Source organism: Dermacentor albipictus, chromosome 10 (genome assembly GCF_038994185.2).
Source record: "Dermacentor albipictus isolate Rhodes 1998 colony chromosome 10, USDA_Dalb.pri_finalv2, whole genome shotgun sequence".
Taxonomy (NCBI): domain Eukaryota; kingdom Metazoa; phylum Arthropoda; class Arachnida; order Ixodida; family Ixodidae; genus Dermacentor; species Dermacentor albipictus.
This window is the reverse complement of record NC_091830.1, coordinates 457,096-481,642: the sequence shown is the minus strand read 5'-3', so window position 1 is coordinate 481,642 and position 24,547 is coordinate 457,096. Positions and strand designations below refer to the sequence as shown.

At 47.5% G+C, this 24,547-nt stretch overlaps 1 protein-coding gene and 1 non-coding gene across 5 annotated transcripts in view; one reads left to right on the top strand and one right to left on the bottom strand.

Moving 5' to 3' along the window:
* The window catches only part of Patr-1 (Protein associated with topo II related - 1), a 312,386-nt gene that overhangs the window by 25,112 nt on the left and 262,727 nt on the right, over positions 1–24,547 (top strand). For all 4 annotated transcript variants that reach the window (XM_070527717.1, XM_070527720.1, XM_070527716.1 and 1 more), the window contains exons 3-4: positions 8,824–8,945; positions 21,623–21,715. In XM_070527717.1, coding sequence (XP_070383818.1) covers positions 8,824–8,945; positions 21,623–21,715 — 215 coding nt within the window. The remainder of the gene's footprint in view (positions 1–8,823; positions 8,946–21,622; positions 21,716–24,547) is intronic.
* Positions 20,428–20,502, bottom strand: TRNAS-GGA (transfer RNA serine (anticodon GGA)). Its single transcript has one exon. It is a non-coding gene; the product is annotated as a tRNA-Ser (tRNA).

The window sequence follows — 24,547 nt, the reverse complement described above, 5'->3', positions numbered from 1 at the left end:
CTACACGGCAACAACGGCGGTCTGCAGCTAGAGCTGCTCCCTCACCAACATGGACTCAAACCGCGTTGCTGTCGGAGTAGCATGTCCCTCTCGGGAAAGCCTCAGGTGACGGCGGCCTCTTAGCGGCTAAAGGGTTATTTTAAGGAAGGGGGGATGTGGGGATCGCACGCGTATCCCGATATCTCCGGAGCGGCCACGCGGTTATCACGCAATAATCACGTGCTCGCTAGCGGAGGGTAGCGGGGAGAGGGCACCTTCGCCACTCCCGCTGCTCTTCGCGCCTGGCCGCGACGCCGACGCCCAAGGCACCCCGTTCCCTCCTTTCCCTTTCTTGGAACCGGGGAGACTCCCTCTCCGCCGCTCGGGGAGAAGCGCTATTCCCCCGATGCACCGTTGTCTTTCGGTTGAGGAGTTTGCGACTGGCCGCATCTCAATTCAGCCGCTGAGACCGCCGCACGCCGTCCCCTTGTTGCGCCCGGCCTTTGTGTGCGACTGACCGCCCCAGGGCCCGAGCGCGGATCCACTCTGGGTGAGCTGAACTCTTATCAGCCTCTTTTGTGGTTCCCACATTGTGCGGTTTGTTTCACCCCAGACGTGCGGAATGCTCCGCCGCTGTGGTTTTTGTGTTGTATCTGTATGTGTTGTTGCTGTTGTTGTCAGTTGGTATACTTGTGCTCTAAGGTGAATAAACACCTTAGGTCGAGGCTCACCCTGTTCCCACCGGCCTGAACCCGCCGTGGTCGCAACTCACTGCAAACCGCGGGTTAGGGGTCACAGCTCTGACTGTTAGGGCTGCTGCGAAAGTGCTAGTGAGCGACTGCCGCTCCGCCGGCGCTGTGCGATCCAGAGAAGGGTCAGGTGCGCACGCGCGAACTTGAGTAATACCCCTATATTTGTTTTTTAACATACACGGAAATATGTTCAATGTTATAATGGCAGCGCTTCTGGAATAAAGAAACAGAAAATAAACTTCATCTTATCAAGCCGTATCTTGGCAACTGGCCGCCGGTATCAAAGAACCTCCATACAGAACTAACACTTTGCAGACTCAGGGTAGGACACACATACAGCACGCATGCATACCTCTTGTCCGGTGGCAATCCGCCCATGTGTGATAAATGTGGTGAGCCACTTACTGTGCTTCACATCCTGCTGTAATGCACCGAGTAGACGCTAATAGAAAAAAGCATTTTCCATTACCACACCGGCAACAAATTCTACTTCAGCCTATAATGATCATAGGTATAGAACCACTCGTTAAATATCAATCCTTGTTCGAATTTTTAAAAGATGTATATAGTTTTCATGTTATATCACCAGGAAATCTGTAGGACGGCCTCTCAACTGAGGTTTCTTCTGCGGTGACTGCATTAAGAGAAAGCACCTGCCTCCCAGCCTTTGGGCTCAAAGTTCTCCCGGAGGCATAGGTGCTATTTCCGTATTTTTGCATTTTAACTCCATGATCACATATCATGCATACTATATCCATAGACAATTACATGCATCACTATCATAATTTTATACTATATATCATTTTACGCTTCTGTGATAAAGATTGATTTTAGGCCCCTTTTCAGCCTGTGGGGTTCTCACACCGTACTCTTGGGACAAAGGAACGACAACACAGTAGTGCAAACAATCACAAGGGCATTTATTGCACCTTTCATAGATCAATGCCTGCTAGCCGAGTTGCTATCCGCAAAACATGCCGATGGGCGTGCGACAAATCTAGAAGTCCGACTCACCGTGACCGGATAACGAGCAAATATGTTCGCCCCATGCTGGATCCCAACGCCTGGTCGTTCGCGCGTACGGTCACGCGAACTGTGGGGCGCTCGAAGGCAGCCACGCGAGACTGTCTCGCAGAAGCATGGATCGGCGCACGCGCGGGACGTCCACCGCGTTCGCCGGGCCGCCGACCAAGAGCGCGAGCCTTCCTTTTCCCGCGCCCTGTAGGCGGCGTCCGCAGCTAATATCCGCAGCGCAACACTCGCGCCATCTCTCGTACGGCGCTTCAACCACTCTGACCGCCACGGGCGCCAGGCCACGCGAGCCGTGCGGGAAAACATATCCGCGGACGCGCGAGATGGTCTCGCAGAAGCATGGATCGGCGCACGCGCGGGACGTCCACCGCGTTCGCCGGGCCGCCGCCCAAGAGCGCGAGCCTTCCTTTTCCCGCGCCCTGTAGGCGGCGTCCGCAGCTAATATTCGCTGCGCAACACTCGCACCATCTTTCGTACGGCGCTTCAAGCACTCCGACCGCCGCGGGCGCCAGGCTACGCGAGCCGTGCGGGAAAACAACATATCAGGGGACGCGCGAGAGTCGCACATCCCCACAAGCCATGTTACATCCCACCATCGCGACTCACAAATCAGCGCTTAACACAACATTATCAGTCATGGCGCTCATTGGCCATACCTGGCCCTTGCGCCACTAAATAATACACATTCATTCATTTATTCCAATTTGACAATGGCTTATTGCATAGCATTTCCGGCCTGTTGCATATGTGTAAACAGTGGTAATGTTCTAGGAAGCGAATTAGTGGAACACTGACGTTGTTCTGCATTGCGAATGGTAGCTGTGACGTTGAGAGGATGTTTGCCCAACTACGTTGTGTCCATGGAAGGGTGGCTGACTCACCTAGTTGGCATTTCATGAATGCTGTTCCAATTGCAAAAGCCTGTATTCAGAACAAGCAAGACAGGACGACTACATACGAAGACAGAAGGCCTGACATAACCCTAAGAGTGCACATGCTAATGCACATAATGATAAAGTGCATCAGCAAGGGCTAATAACATAAAGAAAAGCATCACACCTGCTGCAAAGCATGCCCTTGTGAACTACTTTGTACTTTATTCCTTTGTTAAAGATGTGCAGCGAACAGTGTAAAGAAGGGATCGCCTAACCAGTCCCTATTTGTTCTTTTTGTTAATTTGGTTTCGTTTAAACATACTAATAATGGCTGACAACTAGTATTTGTACAGGTGAGTTCGTCATATAATTTGCGAGCAGCTCTCTTTGCCATTACGTGTTCCTGTGAATGTCTTTGCTTGTTTAAAAAGGTTTGTATCTAAAAGGGGACCATTGTTTGAATTAATCATTGGTAAAACTTAGCAGAAAATTCTGAATTTTGGGCTACCGGACAACAAAATGCCTCGTTTCTCCCTAGTTTTTGTGCCAGACAGCAAAACTCATTTCTCCCCGGTTTTCAGATTTAAAAATCGCACCTGATTTTTACCCTTTGAATTGCAAAATATATGAAACCCGAAAACGAATGAATTCAGCTTGTAAAGCTGTATTCAAGAATTGAAGGGCACTCATTTACTGTGAAGAAATGCCTAATGAGTGTATGTTGCTAGCACAGTTGACTTCTCTTAATTATACCCTGACAGGACTGACACGATTGATCAAATTATCCTGCAGGTTGAATTAAACATTATGCAGAAAATAAACGCCATAACGTACTGCAGATTCATTTGGCAGTATTTACCGAATCCTATAAGCTCCTGCATCAAATGCACGCCCATTTCCTATTTGTCCCAAGTAGAAAACTAATGTAAAAATTACAGTAAAACGCCTAAAGAAAGCATAAAGGTAATGTGCACCTTATTTTTTAGTAAAAAAAATGGCCAAGGGTTTAGTATGTGTCATATTAAAGGTCATAACTCCAAACTGTTAAAAAAATACTAAGCAAATTCTTGCAGTGTATTTCTCAATGCTGTTCTCACTGTTGCTTGAAGCAGGAAGCTTATCAGATGACTAAAAAGTGGGAGAGGTCATTCGGGTCCACAAATCGGGTAACAAACATTCCCCCCTGAATGACCGCCCCATATCACTAACGAGCGTCCCATGCAGAATCGTATACTCTCAAACAGTTTCTTTCATTATTCCCAGCATGGCTTTCACAAATCTTTATAGTGTCAAACTAAGCTGGCAGTATTCATTCATGATTCATGACCATAACCTTCAGACTGATGCAGTCTTTCTGCTAAAGCATTGCACAAAGTACCACACAAACACCTGTTACTAAAACTTGCCTGTTGAACCTGCACCCTCACATTCTCGAATGGATTTCAGAATTTCTCACTAACCGTGCTCAGTTTGTCTCTATTAAATATTGTCACATACGAGTTTGTGCCGCTGTGGACAAATGGACGTCAGGAGGTGAAGGAGGTGAAGGGACGTTAGGAGGTGTCTCGACGATCGGTAGATGGTGTTACCCTGGCTACTGAGCTGCAACCTTGTAACTGTATACATTGTAGATACATATATTTTCTCCTCCAAACTGGAGTAACTCGACAAGCGGTTGGCAAAGAACGAACGCCCTATTAAAGGTTAGTGTAGCTTTCATAGCTTTTATCTTGTGATGTCACCGCAGCCACTGCCGATTAACAAGAGGCGTGGCCGGTGAATCTAACAGTATAAACACGTGTCAGCGGCGCATGCTGATTCACAATAATTCTTCCCCCTTAAGGAGTGAAGTGGTCGGTGGGCTGGGGCTTCTGTTTTGACCTATGCAGTGTCACTTCAGCGCAGTCAGTCACTTGCGCTTTGCTGGTAGTATCCTCGGCTTTGACCCACCCATCTGATGGCATTCGAATGTTGGTGCCTACTTGAGCATGACTGTCACTGCTGTCGTGCCCTTGAGACTGCGAGTCTACCGCAGCATTCTGGCTGCCTTTAGCCGTTGGTACTCGTATGGGGGCCTCAGGTTCCACCGCTTCTCCTCCCACACTGGTCCTCCTGGTCTTTAGCTGGTCGAGGTGGCGGCGATGTTGCTCCCCATCTGCACTCTTTACCTTTGCCGTTCGCGAGCCTTTAGTGGACTCTACTGAGCGTGGTTTCCATTTGTCACCCACTCCGTCGTTCTTGAACCAGACGTCCTTGCACAGCGGTTGGCCACTATTGCACGCACCTGCAGAAAGGAAAGGTCATAACATGACATGCAATAAAGAACATCGCTGATATTCGAGAAGCTTAAAAGTTGGGGTTTTCCTATTTGGCAAGGGAGTGCGCCGATAATACGAAAGAATGTGGTCCAGCGGAGCTTGCAAACTGCCTCGTGTATTTTTTTTAACCCTTGTTTCACAGTCCGTACTGTTCTTTCTGTAAGACCATTAGACTGCGGTTTGTAGGGAGCTGTCTGCAAATGAGCGATGCCATTGCGCATCATAAATGCCCTGAACTCTTCGCTATTAAATTGCCGCCTGTTATCCGTCACAAGGGTCCTCGACAAACTGAACTGGCTGAACATAGTCTGCAGTGCTTCAATTTTTTTCGCCGAACTGGCAGTCGTCATGGTGGTAACCTCGATCCATTTTGTATGGGAATCGACCACAATCAACAATATGTTACTGTCCACAGAGCCCGCAAAATCGACATGGACCCTAGACCACGGCTCCTCTGTGTCCTGCAAAGGTGTGGGTTGTCGGGCAGGAGGCATGCTGCCCCATTCTATGCATGTTAGACATGCGTTGACCAGCTTCTCAATGTCCCGATTGAGCCCTGGGTACCAGAAAACAGAACGTTCCAGGTTCTTCATAGCCATTATCCCTTGATGTGCATCATGCAGCATACTCAGCATTGACTGCCGTGCACTCGTTGGAATAACCGCTTGATGGCCCCAGTATGCAATTCTATGGCTGTACGTCAGTTCAGCTTTCCTGTGCATGTATGCGCGTAACGGCTCGTGAGCAGGTTTCAAGTACCGTGGTCAGCCATTTGCGAGGGTTGTTCGTAAGCATTTTAGGCAGTTCATCATGGAAAAAGGAGAATTTAGCATTTCGTATAGCCCACAGATAATCGTCTTCGGCCACAAAATATTTCCCCTAAGTGGAGGGGTGTCCGTTTAGTTTGGCTGAGCAGAAGAGACGTTTATTTTTGTTTTCAAGTCGCTTAATCGTTTTAGTGAACCATGGCTTGTTTCAGTTTCCGCGGAACATTATTCTCGGTACGAACTTATCAACGAGATCACCTATCTTGTTTTTAAATATTGACCAGTTTTCATTAGTAGAGCGCGTAGAACATAACCTCACGAACGTCGGAAGAAATGCTCAGATCACTATTAATTGCATCATAATTCCCTTTGTTGTACAGGTGGATTGTTTTGCTGAATAAATGGCATTTCACGGGTTGAAACGAAAATGTGGCGTGAATTACTTTGTGGTTGCTGACCTCAGGTAGATACGCTATTGATGATAAGCTTTCCGGATTACTTGTTAGGATGAGATCTAAGATGCTAGAAGTGCTCAGTGCAACGCGTGTAGGTTATGATACAAGTTGGGTTAAATTGAAATTAAGGCAGAAATCCAGAAAATCTCTGGCAGGCTCACTGCCCATAGTTATGGGGACGTCATTGCTCGAGTCTATTTGAGGAAAATTAAGATCGCCAAAAAGGAGGACTTCTGCTTGCAGGTGTTGATCACTAAGGTCACCCAGACTGTTAAGTTTAAATGTGAAATCTGGAATATTATTTGGAGGCCTGTAGCAAACACCTAGAATGATGGTGTGGGGGGACGCATGAATAATTAGCCATAATACTTCAAGATCAGAAGTGATGTTTTTGGCTACGGAGCATGATAACTGCTGGTGCACAGCAATCAGTACACCGCCCCCCCCCCCCCCCCCCCCATGCCTTTGCAATAGACATGAAATTCTGGTAGGTCGGCTAGTACTTCTGTATCTGTTATATCTTCTGCGAGCCAGGTTTCGGTTATCATCATTATATTGGATGATAAAACAACTTTGGGAAAAGCGTCACATTTTGGAAGGAAACTGCATGCGTTGGTAAAGATTACAGACTAAAGATTATATGTTAGATTTGGGCTTAGCAGTGCAACAGACATTATTACGATGGGGAAATTGCTATATTATTTCTTTGACAGACTGTGTTTGCTCGTCGTAGACATAGCGCTTATGGCCCATATGCAGTGTTTTGAATTGCAAAGAAAAAGGTAATGATTTGCTTTTCGCGAAAATTATGAGGTGCCTGCGAGCGTTTTGTACGGGACGAGAGCAATCCTCTCCAACGCTGAAGCTGGTTCCTTTGAACTTGCGGCCGTTAGAAAGAATCAATTCTTTTGTTTTATGGAAGATGAATTTTGCTATGGTAGGATGGTGGCGGTTAATACCTGTGCGCGCTCAATTTCTTTCGGCTCAATACAAATATTCAAATGATCGTGGCAGTGCTTGATGATAAGTTGCTCGGTCTGAGCAAACACCTCTGATCCAGTTGATTCAGGGAGGCCATAAAAAATAAGATTATTGCGTCGTGACTGATTCTGGGCATCATCAATACACGTTTCAAGCCTGTGTACCACGGTGGCCACTTGAGCGGCACACGTTTTCACGGTTTCAAAGTCAGAGCGCAGGGAGACGAGATTTTGATAATGCCCCTCTATATCAGTCATGCATTTGTCCATATCAGCAATAGCTTTGTCCGTCGACAATAAATTAACTTTCAGGTCTTGAACCTGACTGATTAATTGTGGCTGACCAGCAGACAAGTTCTTCAATTCAGTTAGTAAAGCATCGGAGTTCGGGCCGGGGTTGTTTTCAACATCGCCCGACATTACCAACAAGGCACGAATTACATCAGAACACTCAAGAGCGACAAGAAGGCAGCAGTGCGGGCTCGGCAGCCGAAGCAGGAAATAATTGGTAGACTTCTTAGAAAAAAAAGCTTTACCAACCTGCCTGACAAGAGTTAATGGATTAGCGATCTGAGTCTGTGCACAGCCGCCGAGCCCACAAGGCGCACCACCGGTAGTGTCTGCTCTTTCATAGTTGACCGGAAAGTTGAGGTCGATGACGGCAGGTTTGTCCACGCTGCATCAAGCACCACCGTCCTCGGTAGCGGTGTCATCCAAAACGCAGATCTGCCGCTCCCGACGAAATCCAAGCGCTTAAAGGGTGGTGCAGTTCAAAATCCAGGTGTGCACAACAGGGATGGGTGACAGGCAATCCTGCCATGTTCACCTGACCAAGGTTGATATTGCAGCGGGGCTGCCAGGGAAGCCGTCACAAGAGCTTGAAGCAACAGGCGCACGAATGCGCGCTGAAACACCTGCATGACAAGAGTGAATGGATTAGCGATCTGCGTCTGTGCACAGCCGCCGAGCCCAACTAGAAAATGTCACAGCACACTTTTCCACATGAAGGCTGTTCTTTGTAACTTTAATTTGCTAGGCCACCCCTTATGTGATACCACCTAAACGGTAGTCATTAAGGTAATAAAGTAAGGGTAGTGAAGCTCAGTGGCAGCCGGTTTCCTAAAGCCAGCTTTTCCACGCAGTTTCTTAAGACATCCGTCTCATGTGCTAAAGCATATGAACACCGCAATAGCAGTTTTCGTTTTGTGTCTGACTGCACTGCGCAGGCAATTCTAGGCGCAATTTCCCTGAAAACAAAAAAGGCCCGCTTTAAGATAGGGTAAATATTGTAATAGGACATTGTAAGCTACGCTTATTGTTTGAAAACTTTTCTAAAGCAGGCTGAAAATAAGCGTTTTCAACGAACGATGACTTGTGTTCAATGCATTTACTGTGCCATAAGCTTTGCTAGACACACTGCCACTGGAGAGGCTGCTATTGGGGTCACCACAGGGTCAGGTGCAGGCGTGCTGACAGGTCGAGCTCAAACTGTCTGGTGAAGGCCAATTTTATGGTCGAAATAACTAAAGTTTGGGCCTATAGAAATGCACTGGCACCACCTAGGACCTTTGGTCAGGATCGAATTTACCGCTTGATCAAGTTAACTGGAGTCCTAATGGAAGTCAACTGCATTTTTTTGATACAGTGATTGCATTCTCTCTCTAGATGACGGCTGGGAAGAGGTGCACGAGAAGTTTGCTGAACTTGAAGATCGTGCCAGACACCCATTGGACTCCTCCTCCGTGGTGGATTCACTGGTTGATGAAGATCCTCTTTCATTAAACCAGGTGTGTGCTTTCTAGCAATGTCGCAGATGACATAAGGGACAAGGTTAACGAAGGCATTCAGAGGGTTTCAGCGAACAATTTCAAGAATTTAAAAAAATTGCCTGTGGCAGATGGTACAATTCTAGCCCGTAAGCTGGTCTACTCGGAAGAGGCAGACATTACTTGCACAAGAAATTGAAATGCATAATCCACTAACAGTAATATTGCTAATTGAGTTTTCAACTGATTCAACCAAAAATGTACTAATTACACATTTAACTAATTACCCTATGGCACATACTGCAGTTTATAAATTATCGTGGATGAGATTGCAAGGCATGTCCACTTAATAATAATTGTGTGGATTACGCCATTTATGAGATATGCACCGTCAAACTTGTGGTCGAAGTGCATCATTGTCCCACTTACTTTCTTAACAAAACATTATTTTATTCATTGAAGCTCAAAGTTTACGGAAACGCCAATGCATTTCTCTGAAAACTTCGGGAGTTATCTCGGAACTGGTGTTATCCTGAGAATTCATTCCAAGTGGACCTGCCTTACGAACTTCCCAGCTAGAATTTGAAAATTGCAACATGTGCTATAAGGTAATTAATTAAATGTGTAATTAGTGAATGTTTGGTAATTTGTCAATTATGCATCTTAATTTTTTGTGTAAGTAATGCCGACCTCTTCGAATAGGCCAGCTCATAGACTAAAAATTGTGCCATTTTCCTCAGGTAATTTTTACACATTTTTGAAAATCACTGAAACACCTGGTACAAGCCAAAACCACTGTACACTTCCCAGCGTGTGCAGGCATGCGATAGCTCGCTTCTACGCCCTTGCTGTGACTAGCAAGGAATGGTGGTTAGGTCTACCTGGGATGTGTGTCAGTATGCACTCACTGCTGGCTGTAAGCTGAACAGACCTTGCTTCGCATTGAGCTTTTGATAGTGTTTAAAAATATGCAATCTAGATTTGGCTACAATCCAGTGGTGAAGGCAGCGCAGGAAGAAGCTAGTCCTCACCATGTAACATCATCGGACTGGAACATCTGTGTTGTCCACTCCAGCCCTACCTTTTATTAGCAAACATTGCACGTGGCACGATGAGCGCTCTTGCCATTGAGACGCTTGGACAACTACATGCTCTGGTTGGTCTCTGTGTGATGACGTTGCAGGCATGTGGTGACATGAGCCATTGCCAGCGGCCATATCTGACTGGTACACAAATCCGCGCTCACACACATTTGGATGTGCTCAAGGTGTTGTGCATGGTCTGCAGATATGCGTACATGTGTAGATGTGAGCTTTCATGTGCGCACAGGTGTACATGTAGTCTGTGCTTAAGTGCATGAAGACTATACCTGACACTGGTGTGTTTGTATAGGGTTCAACAGGCTTCAACAAAAGAGGCTGAACACCTGTAGACCTTCATATTGGATATAGTACAAGTATGTGAAAGGATGTGGTTCTGCAGTGGCGTGCAAGACTGATGTGCACCACAAGGACAATAAAAGAAAGAAAAGGCTTTAGTGCTGCCAGAGATAAAGTTCCATGCCGTGTTTCATATTCCTTAGTGCTGTAACCATGTTTCATAATGACCCTATCAGCTCCTTTAAATTTTTCGTGAGAAAGCATTAGGATAAAGATGATAGAGAGTACTTGGAGGAAGATTTCAGCTCCAGAACACTAGCTTATGTATACGGAGTATTTACTGAACGCCACATATGCCATTTTGTTCTATTCACAGCTTTTACTGTGGTGCTGGAGAGGAGTGAATTGAGAATAAGTGCAGCTTTTTACCGTGCTGGCTATGCAACAATATGGTGACATTGATTACGTCAGTGGATACACCCTATAACTATTGGGTACACACTAACAATTGTAGTGACACGCGTACTTACCTTTATCGGGCAACCACGTTTCGCCGCCTAACAAATGTAATCGCACAGCATGGGACGCGCCTGCATGTATCTGAAGTTTCTGGAAAGTTATCGATGCTTCTATCCGCTGTCTGTTGTCGCCGAACCTTATGTTATCTAATTTCATCACCTGATGCGAATGGTGTAGAACTTTGTGGAAGGCACGTGGGTCCGAATGATTAGTCTGGAACATGCGACGAGTGCTCTATAAAAGCCGACAAGCTTGATCCGCTGATCAGATTTCCGATGATCGCCGACTGTGTTCGCCGCTATCATTGTGCCATAAGTCTAGCCTGTTTTTGTGGGCACAGGTTCGCTTAATAAAAGCTAGTTTGTATTCCACCGTATTGCTGCTTTCTTCACCGTCGCTACCACGTGACATCTGGTGGAGGCGCTTGTGCGTTCATGTACCGAACGCCCCAACAAAGCCGCGATCCGAGCCCGAAGCCCGAGGACAGAACCATCATCGCCCAAGACCAGCGTGCTAGCTGCAGACTGCAAGGACTGCCCCCAGAGCACGGACTTCTACCTGAGACGACAAAGAAGATCGTGGTCAAGACAACCCCAATGGCTGCCCCAGCATTCCCCGTTATCCTACAACAACCTTGGGACCCACCAGCCTTCCATGGAGCAGCGACTGAAGACCCGGAATCATGGCTGGAGACCTACGAACGAATCGCGACATTCAACAACTGGGACTCCGACGACAAGCTGCGGCATGTCTACTTCGCCTTAGAAGACGCCGCCAGAACTAGGTTTGAGAACAGGGAATCGACCTTGACAATGTGGGACCTGTTCCATAGCGGCTTCCTGCGCACCTTTACAAGCGTCGTGCACAAGGAAAGGGCTGAAGCTATGCTGGACGCCCGAGTGCAGCTACCAAATGAGAACGTTGCCATCTTTACGGAAGAAATGAGCCGTTTGTTCCGCCACGCCGACCCAGATATGGCTGAGGAGAAGAAAGTCTGCCTACTGATGCGTGGTGTAAAGGACGAACTTTTCGCCGGAATGGTAAGAAGCCCACCGAAGACCGTTGAAGAGTTTCTTTGTGAGGCGATGAACATTGAGAAGACACTCGAGATCCGAAGCCGGCAATTCGATCGCCGCATGAACTCTAAAAACTACACTGGGGTTCAATCACTGGCTACCGACGATCTACGCGAGACTATCAGAGTGTATGGGAGGAACTGCAGAAGTTCTACCCAAGGACGCAGTCCCAAGTGGATCCAATCGCTGAAATCGTCAAAGAAGAGGTTCAGCGATCGCTTGGAGTCCCTGAGGTGCAACCACGATCACCGCAACCTCAGCCGGAAGTGATGACCTACGCTGACATCGCCCACCCTCCGCGACAACGCCACGGCCCTGTAACGCGACAATTCCGTCTGCCACCGCCGCCACCAGGATGCCCACTTGTCGCACCTACGCGAGGAAGACGGACATTTGGCGAGCCCCCGACCACCGCCCGCTTTGCTATCACTGCGGAGAAGCCGGTCATATGTACCGCCGATGCCCATACCGCGACATGGGACTCAGAGGGTTCGCCGTCAACGCGCCGCGTCCACAGCTTGGGGAGCGCCCACGTGACATCGCTGATTACCTAGCCACCACTCAGTAGAACTCCCGACGACCGTCCCATTTGCCGTCACCAGACCGCTACCTCTCGCCGCAGTGCCGACCATACACCGGCCCACCCCGGGGCGGCTCAGCGAGCCCATATCAGGAAAACTAAAAGCAGCAACCGATGGAGGTGCGGTTGCTGTGCGTTGAACTGACGAAGATCCTCCACTGCCGCCGAAGACGACGAAGAGACCATCTCGACGACATAATAACAACACGCCGCCGTCCTGACGAAGTCAGGAAGCCAAGACTGCACCAACGAAAGACGACTTGACGGCGCGACGTTCCAGCTTCAGTTCAACACGACGCTGCCGTGATCTGACGCCAAGACCTAATTGCAATGCCAGACAAAGAACCACCGACCTCGACGTGCTTCTCAGCGGCCACGCAGTCACCGCTTTAGTGGACACAGGAGCTGATTACTCCGTCATGAGTGGACCCATCGCCGCGCACTTGAAGAAAGTTAATACAGCATGGGAAGGCCCTCAAACCCGGACCGCTGGAGGACACCTCATCACGCCGACTGGAATCTGCACGGCAAGAATAACCATTCATGACCGGACTTACCCTGCCACCTTCGTTATCCTCCAACAGTGTTCACGAGGCTTCATTCTCAGTATGGACTTCCTGGACCAACACAGCGCAATCATCAAGCTGAAGTCGAAGTCAATAACGCTGTCGGAAGATAAAGCGATGCCGCCGGAGAGCCCTCGTAGTCACCACGCCTTGAGTGTGCTCGAAGATCAAGTGAGCATCCCGCCTCGCTCCAGCATTGTTATTTCGGTCGGCACCGAAACACCCGCTGACGTAGAAGGCGTCATCGAAGGCGACCAACGTCTACTGCTAGACCGTGAAATTTGCGTCGCAAGAGGGATCGCTCGACTGCATGGAGGGAAAACCGAAGTGTTGCTGACAAACTTCAGCCTGGAGTTCAAGCACATCAACAAGAGCACGACGATTGTGTACATCGAGGAAATTCTGGAAACCAGCAACGCGTTTGTCCTGTCGGATTCCGCCGCATCTACCCCGACGACCATGGTTTCCAAACCAGACTACGACATTAATCCAAGTCTCCCCGTGATTAAGCAACAGCAGCTGAGAAGTCTGCTCCGACGATACAAAGGCTGCTTTTTGACGTCATCGAGGATTCGACAAACACCAGTCGCGAAGCATCGCATAATCACCGAGGAGTGCGCTTGACCACTCCGCCAGAGCCCTTACCGAGTTTGGCCGCGAGAAGTAAAGCTATAAGAGAACAAGTCGACGAAATGCTGCGCGGCGACATCATCCAGCCATCGAAAAGCGCGTAGGCATCTCCTGTTGTCCTGGTGAAGAAAAAGGACGGAACCCTACGTTTTTGCGTCGATTATCGTCGTCTGAACAAGATCACGAAGAAGGACGTATACCCCCTCCCACGGATAGACGACGCATTGGATCGGCTCTGCAACGCTAAATACTTCTCGTCGATGGACCTGAAGTCTGGCTATTGGCAAATAGAAGTCGACGAAAGAGATCGCGAAAAGACCACCTTCATCACCTCAGACGGCCTCTACGAGTTCAAGGTTATGCCATTTGGACTGTGCTCAGCGCCTGCAACGTTTCAACGCGTGATGAACACAGTTTTAGCAGGATTGAAGTGGCAGACCTGTCTCGTTTACCTGGATAACGTTTTCGCCGGAAATTTCGACGATCACCTTAGGCGTCTTGCAGCAGTACTAGAGGCCATCACGTCATCAGGACTTACTCTGAAGCCAGAAAAGTGCCGCTTCGCTTACGATGAGCTTCTGTGCCTAGGCCACATCATCAGCAAGTCTGGAGTCTGCCCCGACCCGCAGAAGACAGCTGCCATTGCAAAGTTCCCGCAGCCCACCGACAAGAAGACAGTGCGTAGATTTTTTGGCATGTGTGCCTACTACAGGCGATTTGTCAAAGACTTTTCACGCATCGCTGAGCCGCTGACAAAGCTAACTAAATGTGACGTCGAGTTCAAGTGGGAAACGCCGCAGGCCGACGCGTTTCAAGAACTCAAACGACGCATGCAGTCGCCGCCCGTACTTGCGCACTTCGACGAGCACGCAGATACCGAAATACACACTGACGCCAGTAGCCTAGGCCTCGGTGCCGTCCTAGTCCAGAGAAAAGATGGACATGAACACGTGATAGCTTACGCTAGCCGGTCGTTGTCAAAAGCGGAAGGCAATTATTCTACAACCGAAAAGGAATGCCTCGCCATTGTTTGGGCTACAGTGAAATTTCGCCCTTACCTCTATGGCAGGCCATGCAAAGTGGTCAGCGACCATCACGCGTTGTGTTGGCTAGCTAACTTAAAGGACCCTTCAGGACGGCTGGCACGGTGGAGCCTCGGACTACAAGAATACGACATCATTGTAACATACAAGTCCGGACGAAAACACTCAGATGCCGATTGCCTATCACGCGCCCCCATTGACCCGCCGCTGCAAGATGACGAGGATGACGACGCCTTCCTTGGCATAACAAGCGCAGAAGACTTCGCCGAACAACGAGGGGACCCGAAGCTAAAAGCCCTAGTCGAGTATTTGGAAGGGCACACCGACATTGTCCCTAGGGCATTTAAGCGTGGATTATCTTCGTTCACGCTTCAAAACAACCTACTCGTGAAGAAGAACTTCTCAGCAGTCTGCGCCAACTACGTTCTTATTGTTCCGTCGGCGCTGCGTCCAGAAGTACTGCACGCCCTACATGACGATCCGACCGCTGGGCACCTCGGTTTCTCCCGGACGCTATCGAGGATACAAGAAAAGTATTACTGGCCGCACCTAACCGTGGATGCCGCCCGTTACGTCAAGACATGCCGAGACTGTCAGCGACGCAAGACACCACCGACAAGGCCAGCGGGATTACTACAGCTGATCAAGCCTCCTTCCCGACCTTTTCAGCAGATCGGTATGGACTTGTTAGGACCGTTTCCGACATCAACATCTGGAAATAAGTGGATCGTCGTGGCGACGGACTATCTCATCCGCTTTGCCGAAAGGCAGTGCAGCCGAAGTGCCGAAATTTTTCTTCGAGAACATCCTGCTGCGACATGGTGCTCCAGAAGTCGTAATCATCGACAGAGGAACGGCTTTTACAGCATAGCTCACGCAAGCCATTCTGCAATACAGCCAGACAAGTCACAGCAGGACAACTGCCTACCATCCGCAGACGAATGGTCTCACGGGGAGCGCCTGAACAAGACCCTCGCCGACATGCTAGCAATGTACGTCGACGTCGAGCACAAGATGTGGGATGTGGTCCTGCCGTACGTAATATTCGCTTACAACACGGCGGGGTAAAAAACAACACAGATCACGCCATTTAAGCTGGTTTACGGCAGGAACTCGACGACGACGCTCGATGCCATGCTGCCGCATGTAACTGGCGAGGATAATCTTGATGTTGCTACCTATCTCCAGCACGCCGAAGAAGCCCGACAGCTCGCCCGGCTGTGAATCAAAAACCAGCAGAGGACCAACAGTTGACACTACAACCTCCAACGATGCTTCGTTGAGTACCAGCGCGGTGACCGTGTTTGGGTATGGACCCCTATACGCCGATGAGGACTTAGCGAGAAGCTTTTGCGTCGATATTTCGGACCATACAAGATCATCCGACGTATTGGCACACTGGACTATGAGGTCGTGCCAGACGGTATTTCACTGTTACAGCGGCGCCGCTCACGACCTGAAATTATCCACGTTGTGCGACTCAAGCCGTACTACCAGTGTTGATGAACTTTTGGACTTCGCGTAACTGACCTTTGGACTCTATTTCTTTTTGTTGTTTTGTTACTTATGTTTAATAAGTGTCCTTTTGTGTTTTGCTCTCTTATATTTGTAGCATGGGGACGATGCTTTTTAAGAGGGGGGTATTGACACGTGTACTTTTCTTTATCGGGCAACCGCGTTTCGCCGCCTAACAAATGTAATCGCACAGCGTGGGATGCGCCTGCATGTATCTGAAGTTTCTGGAAAGTTATCGAGGCTTCTATCTGCTGTCTGTTGTCGCCGAACCTTATGTTATCTGATTTCATCACCTGACGCGAATGGGGTAGAACTTTGTGGAAGGCATGCGGGTCCGAACGATTAGTCTGGAACATTCGACGAGTGCTCCATAAAAGCCGATGCGCTTGACCTGCTGATCAGATTTCCGGTCATCGCCGACCGTGTTCACCGCTATCGTTGTGCTATAAGTCTAGCCTGTTTTTGTGGGCACGGGTTCGCCCAATAAAAGCTAGTTTGTATTCCAACGTATTGCTGCTTTCTTCACCGTCACTACCACGTGACAGTATTAAAAGTTTTTTTTTTTTTTTGTGAAGACATCTGCAGCGACGCTGAGAAATCTCAATGTGCATGCTGGAGACAAGAGAAGTGTTGTAATGCACAAACACCTTGCATACAAGATTGTGGTTACTCAGTGCCGCAATGCTGCGGTCCAGGTTCTCACTGCAGCGCAGTGCTTCATTGTTTCTGGAGCTCGGAATAGGCGCTTGTGGCAGGGTCAATGAAAAGCCAAAAAAATCATGCTTAGGTGATTTTCTAGCATCATTGTCTCAATTGGTCCTCGCTTTCAAGACATATTGCAGTGCCGGTTCAATTTGTTGGCCAACATCTTGTGGTGCACCGAGATGAAGAAGGAAATACTGAGCGCCTAATTGTTGGCCGGCCTGTCTGAACACACACATCTGCAAGGCTGCTTTGCGTGCCTAGCAACCCTAGCATGGAACTGCCCCTGGCATTCTCTTTTTAGTAACATAACTGGCTTAGTGTAATGCATTACTGAAGAAAGTAATTGAATTGCAGTGAGCCTTACCGAGTAAAGGTAATCAATTACGGAACTACCATAAATTGTAGTTGATTACATTTAAAACATACCGTATATACTCATGTAATGGGTGCAGGTATTTTTCCGAGATTTGGGCTGAAGGGTGAAAACTACGGGTGTGGCCATTACACGGAGAAAAATACTCTTTTTTTTTCTTTTTTTTAAACATCGGTCATATTTGCCTTTATTGAACTCTAGTACTCGCTTGTACTGGCTCTGGTTATTCTTCATCATCATCATCAGCCTGGTTACACTCACTGCAGGGCAAAGGCCTCTCCCATACTTCTCCAACTACCCTGGTCATGTGCTAATTGTGGCCATGTTGTCCCTGCAAACTTCTTAATCTCATCCGCCCACCCAGCTTTCTGCCGCCCTCTGCTACGCTTGCCTTCCCTTGGAATCCATTCCATAACTCTTAATGACCATCGGTTATCTTCCCTCCTCATTACGTGTCCTGCCCATGCCCATTTCTTTTTCTTGATTTCAACTAAGATATAATTAACTCGTGTTTGTTCCCTCACCCACTCTGCTCTTTTTTTATCCCTTAACGTTACACCCATCATTCTTTCCATAGCTCATTGCGTCGTCCTCAATTTAAGCAGAACCCTTTTCGTAAGCCTCCAGGTTTCTGCCCCATACGTGAGTACTGGTAAGACACAGCTGTTATATACTTTTCTCTTGAGGGATAATGGCAACCTGCTTTTCATGATTTGAGAATGCCTGCTAAACGCACCCCAGCCCATTCTTATTCTTCTGATTATTTCAGTCTCATGATCCCGATCTGTGGTCACTACCTGCCCTAAATAGATGTATTCCCTTACCACTTCCAGTGCCTCGATACCTATCGTAAACTGCTGTTCTCTTCCGAGACTCTTAAACATTACTTTAGTTTTCTGCACATTAATTTTTAGACCCATCCTTCGGCTTTGCCTCTCCAGGTCAGTGAGCATGCATTGCAGCTGGTCCCTTGAGTTACTAAGCAAGGCAATATCATCAGCGAATCGCAAGTTACTAAGGTATTCTCCATTAACTCTTCCAGGTCCATCTAGGTCTCTGAATACCTCATGTAAAGACGCTGTGAATGGCATTGGAGAGATCGTATCTCCCTGCCTGACGCCTTTCTTTATTGGGATTTTGTTGCTTTCTTTATGGAGGACTACGGTGGCTGTGGAGCCGCTAAAGATCATATATTGATATGGTTATTCTTGGCTATTCCTATAGTGCGTCACCTGCCAGCTGGAATAAATTGTGATTCCCCACAGACCAGTGACGGCAGTGTCTCTGAGGCTGTGCTTTTGCTACCTGTAGGCACCGAAAATTGGCACGGTTGCCTTGTGTTGCCTTTGATTTAAAAAAAAAAGCTTTGGAATTCTTGCACCACACAACAGATAACACTGCCAACCTTCTTAAAGATCAAGGGTGTGCCGCATCATGCATGGTTAATCTTTAAATATACATTTTGGGGATTTTTTTTGTTTTTAAATGGAGATCTGGGTGCTGTTCTTACATGGGTGCGGCCAGTACACGAGCATATACAGTAGTTGCAACAACTCTCCGACCCAGTCTGTATAGATCCTAATATATAGGCTCACTGTGTGCCTTCCAGTTATACTGGCAGACAACTTTCTGTGGCTATGAAGGGAAAGCTACGTGCGTGTGGCTGCTGCACATGTGTTACCGTGCCAAGAAAAATGTGGCGGAAGTCACATGCCATTTTCTCCTTTTCTTTTTGCTGTATTTTTTTTTATTTCACTATAGCAAACATGTTCTCGGGCCACGATGGCAGCTTTGTTATGGTTCTGTGTGGTCACACGCGTTGCTCTGTGGGCTTAGTACCATGGCAAAGGCATTGTGTGTGCTGGATTGCATTAGTCACTATGTTTTGTACTGCTGTATTATCTTGATATTGCCTTCCCAGCTGTTGTGGTCAGGTTGGACTGGAAGAAGTGAACAGTGTGAAACGAGTGTGCATGCAACGCCGTACGCCACACCACAAACGAAAGATGACTTGGGGATATTTTTCCAGTCTTAAGTGGATTCATGCTAACGTGTCATCACAGACTGAAATCACTGTGCTTCAGGTTATGTTTGATAAACATCTTGTACGTCAGTGACAGCTGTGCAGTGTTCCAGCATTTTACAACGGACAATGCATTTGTGGCACGTAAAGCAGCCACGTGGAAGGATGGAAAAGAAGTGGCTGCTGTGAGTACTAAAGACACGAATGTGTGCTCAAGGGGCGCAGTGAAGGTTGGCGTATGCGTTGCAAGAGTGAACAAGGCTCAACAGAAGAACATACACCTGTACGTATGTAGGCCCAGTCAACATGCTAACTGCACGCATACGCACTTACTGTTCGGCACCACAGAATTTTGTTTCTGTGAAGCTTCACTTACCGTTAGAATAATGTACCTCAGACCGCGGTCAATGTATTTAAACGCGTTACGACATTCTCCTTTGCTGGACTGTTCGTTGGTGTGCTGTGTCTCATCACACCTCCACTGTGAGTGGCCCCCCGAAACGTGTTCAATAAAGCAAAATGGTTCCGATGAAGCCACGACCAGCATGTGTGTTTCATCTCATAAACTGGAGATGGATTTGCCATAGGTTGTATCGCAGTGGAATACACTGCGATTGGACCGTTGGCCAGATTGCTACGGCACACAGCCTGGCATGGTTGCGTCTATGGTAGTACGCAAAGGCAAGAAATGTAAACAAGAGAGGAGTATCTGGCCCAACTCAATGGCGGCGTAACGCCGACTACCGGCGTCACTTAGCTTCACACAGTGATGTCAGGGCCCCTCCTCAGATTTTCCTACCTCAATGAGTGAGATGCTTGCAATGCACGCTGCTAAAGGTGTTTGACGTAGTAGTTCTTCAGAAACCTGCAAGGTGGAGAGAAGTAATGAATAAAGGGAAAATCACACATCCACCCGTTCGTAGCAATTGCTACAAAGGAAACCCGTACTTGAAGTAGTAGTTAGTGCAAATAAAACCACAGACACAAGGAAGACAGACAAGGACAAGCGCTACTCACAAGTGTTTAATGGAAAGGAAGGATAGTGGATAGTACGGGTTCCTCGAAAGAAAAGCTTCAGGGTTGAAGAAAAAATTCGTCCTGGTCCGGGACTCGAACCCGGGACCACCGCCTTTCCGGGGCAGCCGCTCTACCATCTGAGCTAACCAGGCGGCTAGCAGATGGCAGGGCGAAGTCGAATTTGTCGACAACACGAAGCAAAGGCAAGTGTTTGACGTAGTAGTTTTTCAATGACGAATTTTCCTTCAACCCTGAAGCTTTTCTTTCGAGGAACCCGTACGGGTTTCCTTTGTAGCATTTGCTACGAACGGGTGGATGTGTCATTTTCCCTTTATTCATTACTTCTCTCCACCTTGCGGGTTTCCGCAGAATTACTACGTCAAACGCTTGCCTTTGCTTCGTGTTGTCGACAAATTCGACTTCGCCCTGCCATCTGCTAGCCGCCTGGTTAGCTCAGATGGTAGAGCGGCTGCCCCGGAAAGGCGGTGGTCCCGGGTTCGAGTCCCGGACCACGTCGAATTTTTCTTCAACCCTGAAGCTTTTCTTTCGAGGAACCCGTACGGGTTTCCTTTGTAGCAATTGCTACGAACGGGTGGATGTGTGATTTTCCCTTTATTCATTACTTCTCTCCACCTTGCGGGTTTCCGCAGAACTACTACGTCAAACACTTGCCTTTGCTTCGTGTTGTCGACAAATTCGACTTCGCCCTGCCATCTGCTAGCTGCCTAGTTAGCTCAGATGGTAGAGCGGCTGCCCCGGAAAGGCGGTGGTCCCGGGTTCGAGTCCCGGACCAGGACGAATTTTTCTTCAACCCTGAAGCTTTTCTTTCAAGGAGCCCGTACGGGTTTCCTTTGTAGCAATTGCTAAAGGTGCTGCTCACCATGCCAGCCTTGCCTAATGCCTTCTAGCTGCTGGGCCCTGTTTGTGCTGTGTACCGATTCTCATTAACATGTCGATCCTGTGTATTGTTAAAACACCATTCAAGGAGCTTCAGCGCAATGCTATACCTTGCCATAACTTTCGCTGCTTTGCAGGGAAAGCATGGAACTGCCAATTTTTTGCCGTTTTTTGGAAAATAGAAAGAAACCTCTTAGTATGTATTTTATCTAACATCTACTATTGGCGTCGCTAATTTCTTTTTTGTTCTTGGCAATGCACGTAAAGGGATGCACATTTGTACTTGCCAGTCAGTGCCTACTACCATTTAGTGTGTAGTTACGCCACTTTCATGCCAAGTATATAACAATAAGATTCCTCTGTATTGTTCTGCAGGATGTGGTAGAGCAAAGCATCTCCCACCTTGGTTTGGAAGATGACAGGGATGATGACCCAGCTATCAAGTCTTACTCCAAGTCTACAACATCAGTGAGTGTACTGTTTTGAGCATTTCAAACTTTTTTTGGATCGCATTGCATTAATGGAATCTTGATTTTCACGAGGCCATGCCGAATTTACAACAGATCATTCATGATAAGTTTTTGTTACATTCACAGTTTCACAGATGTAGTGAACAGGGCTGTCGCTGTACTAGAAATTTGCTGAAATGAGAAGAAATTGTGCAGAGGAAACACATTTTATCTGTTTACACTGCAAACAAGATGCTTCACAGAAATATGAGACGGCACTTAGCGCCTAGTCTATCTGTCAGACACCTCGTTTGCATGTGTATATGGATCTGCCCCAATGAGTCAGACCTTGATATAAGAAACAATGCGAAAGTCTGCCGAATCTTGGGTCCTGTGGGGACGTTACCTGTGTTATCCCGCGTAGTACGATGAACACCAACCTTGGTGTCATATCCAATAGCGACCTGATTGATCTGACAGAGGCTGAACTGATCTGACAGAGGCTGAACTACTTGAAGGCTGAGGTGAGCAGAATGTGATCAATGTAAAATGAATCAAAATAATGTGCCATGGTAAAAAAATCGACTAAACATCTTATTCTGACATTCAGTTCAAGTGTGCTGCCCAAGACAATCGAGGCAGGCTATGTGAAGAACAGGGTCAGGCCATATATTCTAAATCACCTCCTATGCTTTAAATGCCAAAGGTTCAGCCACAGTTCTCAGAACTGCCGAGGCCGACTAACCTGTGCCAAATGTAGTGACCATGACCATCCAACTGAATCATGCGAGAACGCTTCACACTGTGTGAATTGTGATGGGGAGCATGCTGTGTACTCGCCGTCCCGCCCATCTTGTAAAAAAGAAAAAGTGGCAATCGAAATCAAAGAGAATATTTCGTTTAAAGAGGCACGCGGGTGGGTATTCTTCCTGCGGAAAGAATAGCTTTGCCGAAGTGCGCATCAGGGGGCAGCGCCCCAACCACACAGCTGGGGGTGGCCTCATCTGCCCCTTCGGTGGCTATGGTAAGCACTGCTACGTCGTCCCAGAAGGGGCCATTGACCTCTGGGCTCATTGTTTCAAGGGCCTCATTCCTTGAGAAGAGGTCCTCTCATCAAACCGCTTTCAAGAGCGGGTGTCCAGCGCTTTGCAGGAGGCAATGGACACGACTCTTAGTCAAACAATGCCTGCACTTAAAGAACGGCAAGATTCTTTCAACCACTCCAGAAAAAGAGAAATATCGCATTACACGACCGTCAAAGGGTCCTTCCTTTGCTAGACACACAGCACTTGCTTCTCATTATGGATACCCAGATATTACAATGGAACATGAGGACTTCTCCACAATCTTGACGATGTTAAAGAACTCCTCCACAAATTCAGTCCAAAAGTGCTGTGTGTCCAAGGAACACCCCTAAAATTAACAGACTAACTTTCAATGGCAATATGCCCCTTTCCGCAAAGACCGCTATGATGCACTCGCCTCTTCGGGGGGTGTAGCCGTAATAGTCGAAAAGGGCATTGCATGTCAGCAAACAAAACTCCTAACATCCCTCGTGGCAGTTGCAGTCTGAGCTGGCTGTTTGGTAAGCTAATCGCAATTAGTTCGATGTACGTCCCCTCTTGCTATGAACTTTCTAAAAGAAAGTTTCAAAGCTTCATTGATGAACTTCCCCCACCACACGTAGTGGTTTATGATCTAAACGCTCATAGCCCCCTGTGGGGCGATTTGCGGTGCAACACGCATGGGCGCCTGATAGAAAATTTTCTTTTTTTCTTCAGGTATATGTTTATTGAACAAGAAAGAACCACCGTACTACACTGCTAGACATAACACATACTCGTCCATAGACTTGAGCATAGTTTCAAGCTCACTATTTCCTTATCTGCAATGGTCTGTTCTTAAGAACCCCTGTGGGAGTGATCACTTCCTAATTATGTTAAACCTAACAAAACAGATGCATGCTCGCCTCATTTCTCTCGATAGAACCTCGAATCAGCAAACTGAGAACTGTTTCGAGAAATTGCATATTTAGGTGGGGACAACATTTCTGATTTTAATGTAGACGACGCTGTTGCATACCTAACAGGTTTTTTTATTGACGCTGCAACAAAATGTACTAAATACACTAACGGACTGGGTAATAATTGTCACATCCCATGGTGGAATGACCAATGTCGGAAAGTGCGCAATAATCAAAACAAAGCTTGGGATTACTTTGCAATTCTCCAACCGCTGAAAACCTTATTAATTTCAAACTGGTCAAATCACAAGGTAGGAGAACACATCGACATGCAAAAAAAGATTTGGGAGAGACACATATACAGACGAGGCGAAGGTATGGAATAGGGTGAATAACCTAATGGGCTGAGACTCGAACCTGCTACCTTTGTTAAGTACCGAAGGTGGCAGCCTGTAAGATTAGGCAGATTTTCTAGGTGAACACTTTGACTCTATCCCTAGTGCATCGCATTACATGCACTTTCCGGCAAGTTAAAGAACTCTCAGAGCAACAGCCTCTTGCATACAATCGTCCTTTTAACCTAGCTGAACTCTTTGTATCTCTTAATTGTAACAAATCCGCACCAGATGGCAACTGCATAATGTATGAAATGATCAAGTACCTTCATTCAGAAACCCTGAAACAACTCCCAGGGTGTCTACCAACCGTGAAAACGGGGAATTCTCAGGGATTCTGAAGTCTGGAAATACTCAGGGCAAACACAGCAAATTTGTGCTTCTTTCAGGGAAAATTAGCTGTAATTTTATTGAAAGGGAACGAAAGTTGTGGTAATGCTGGCTTGCATAACAGAGAGGGATCGTGACGAATTGCCAGTCAGTGTATAAGAAC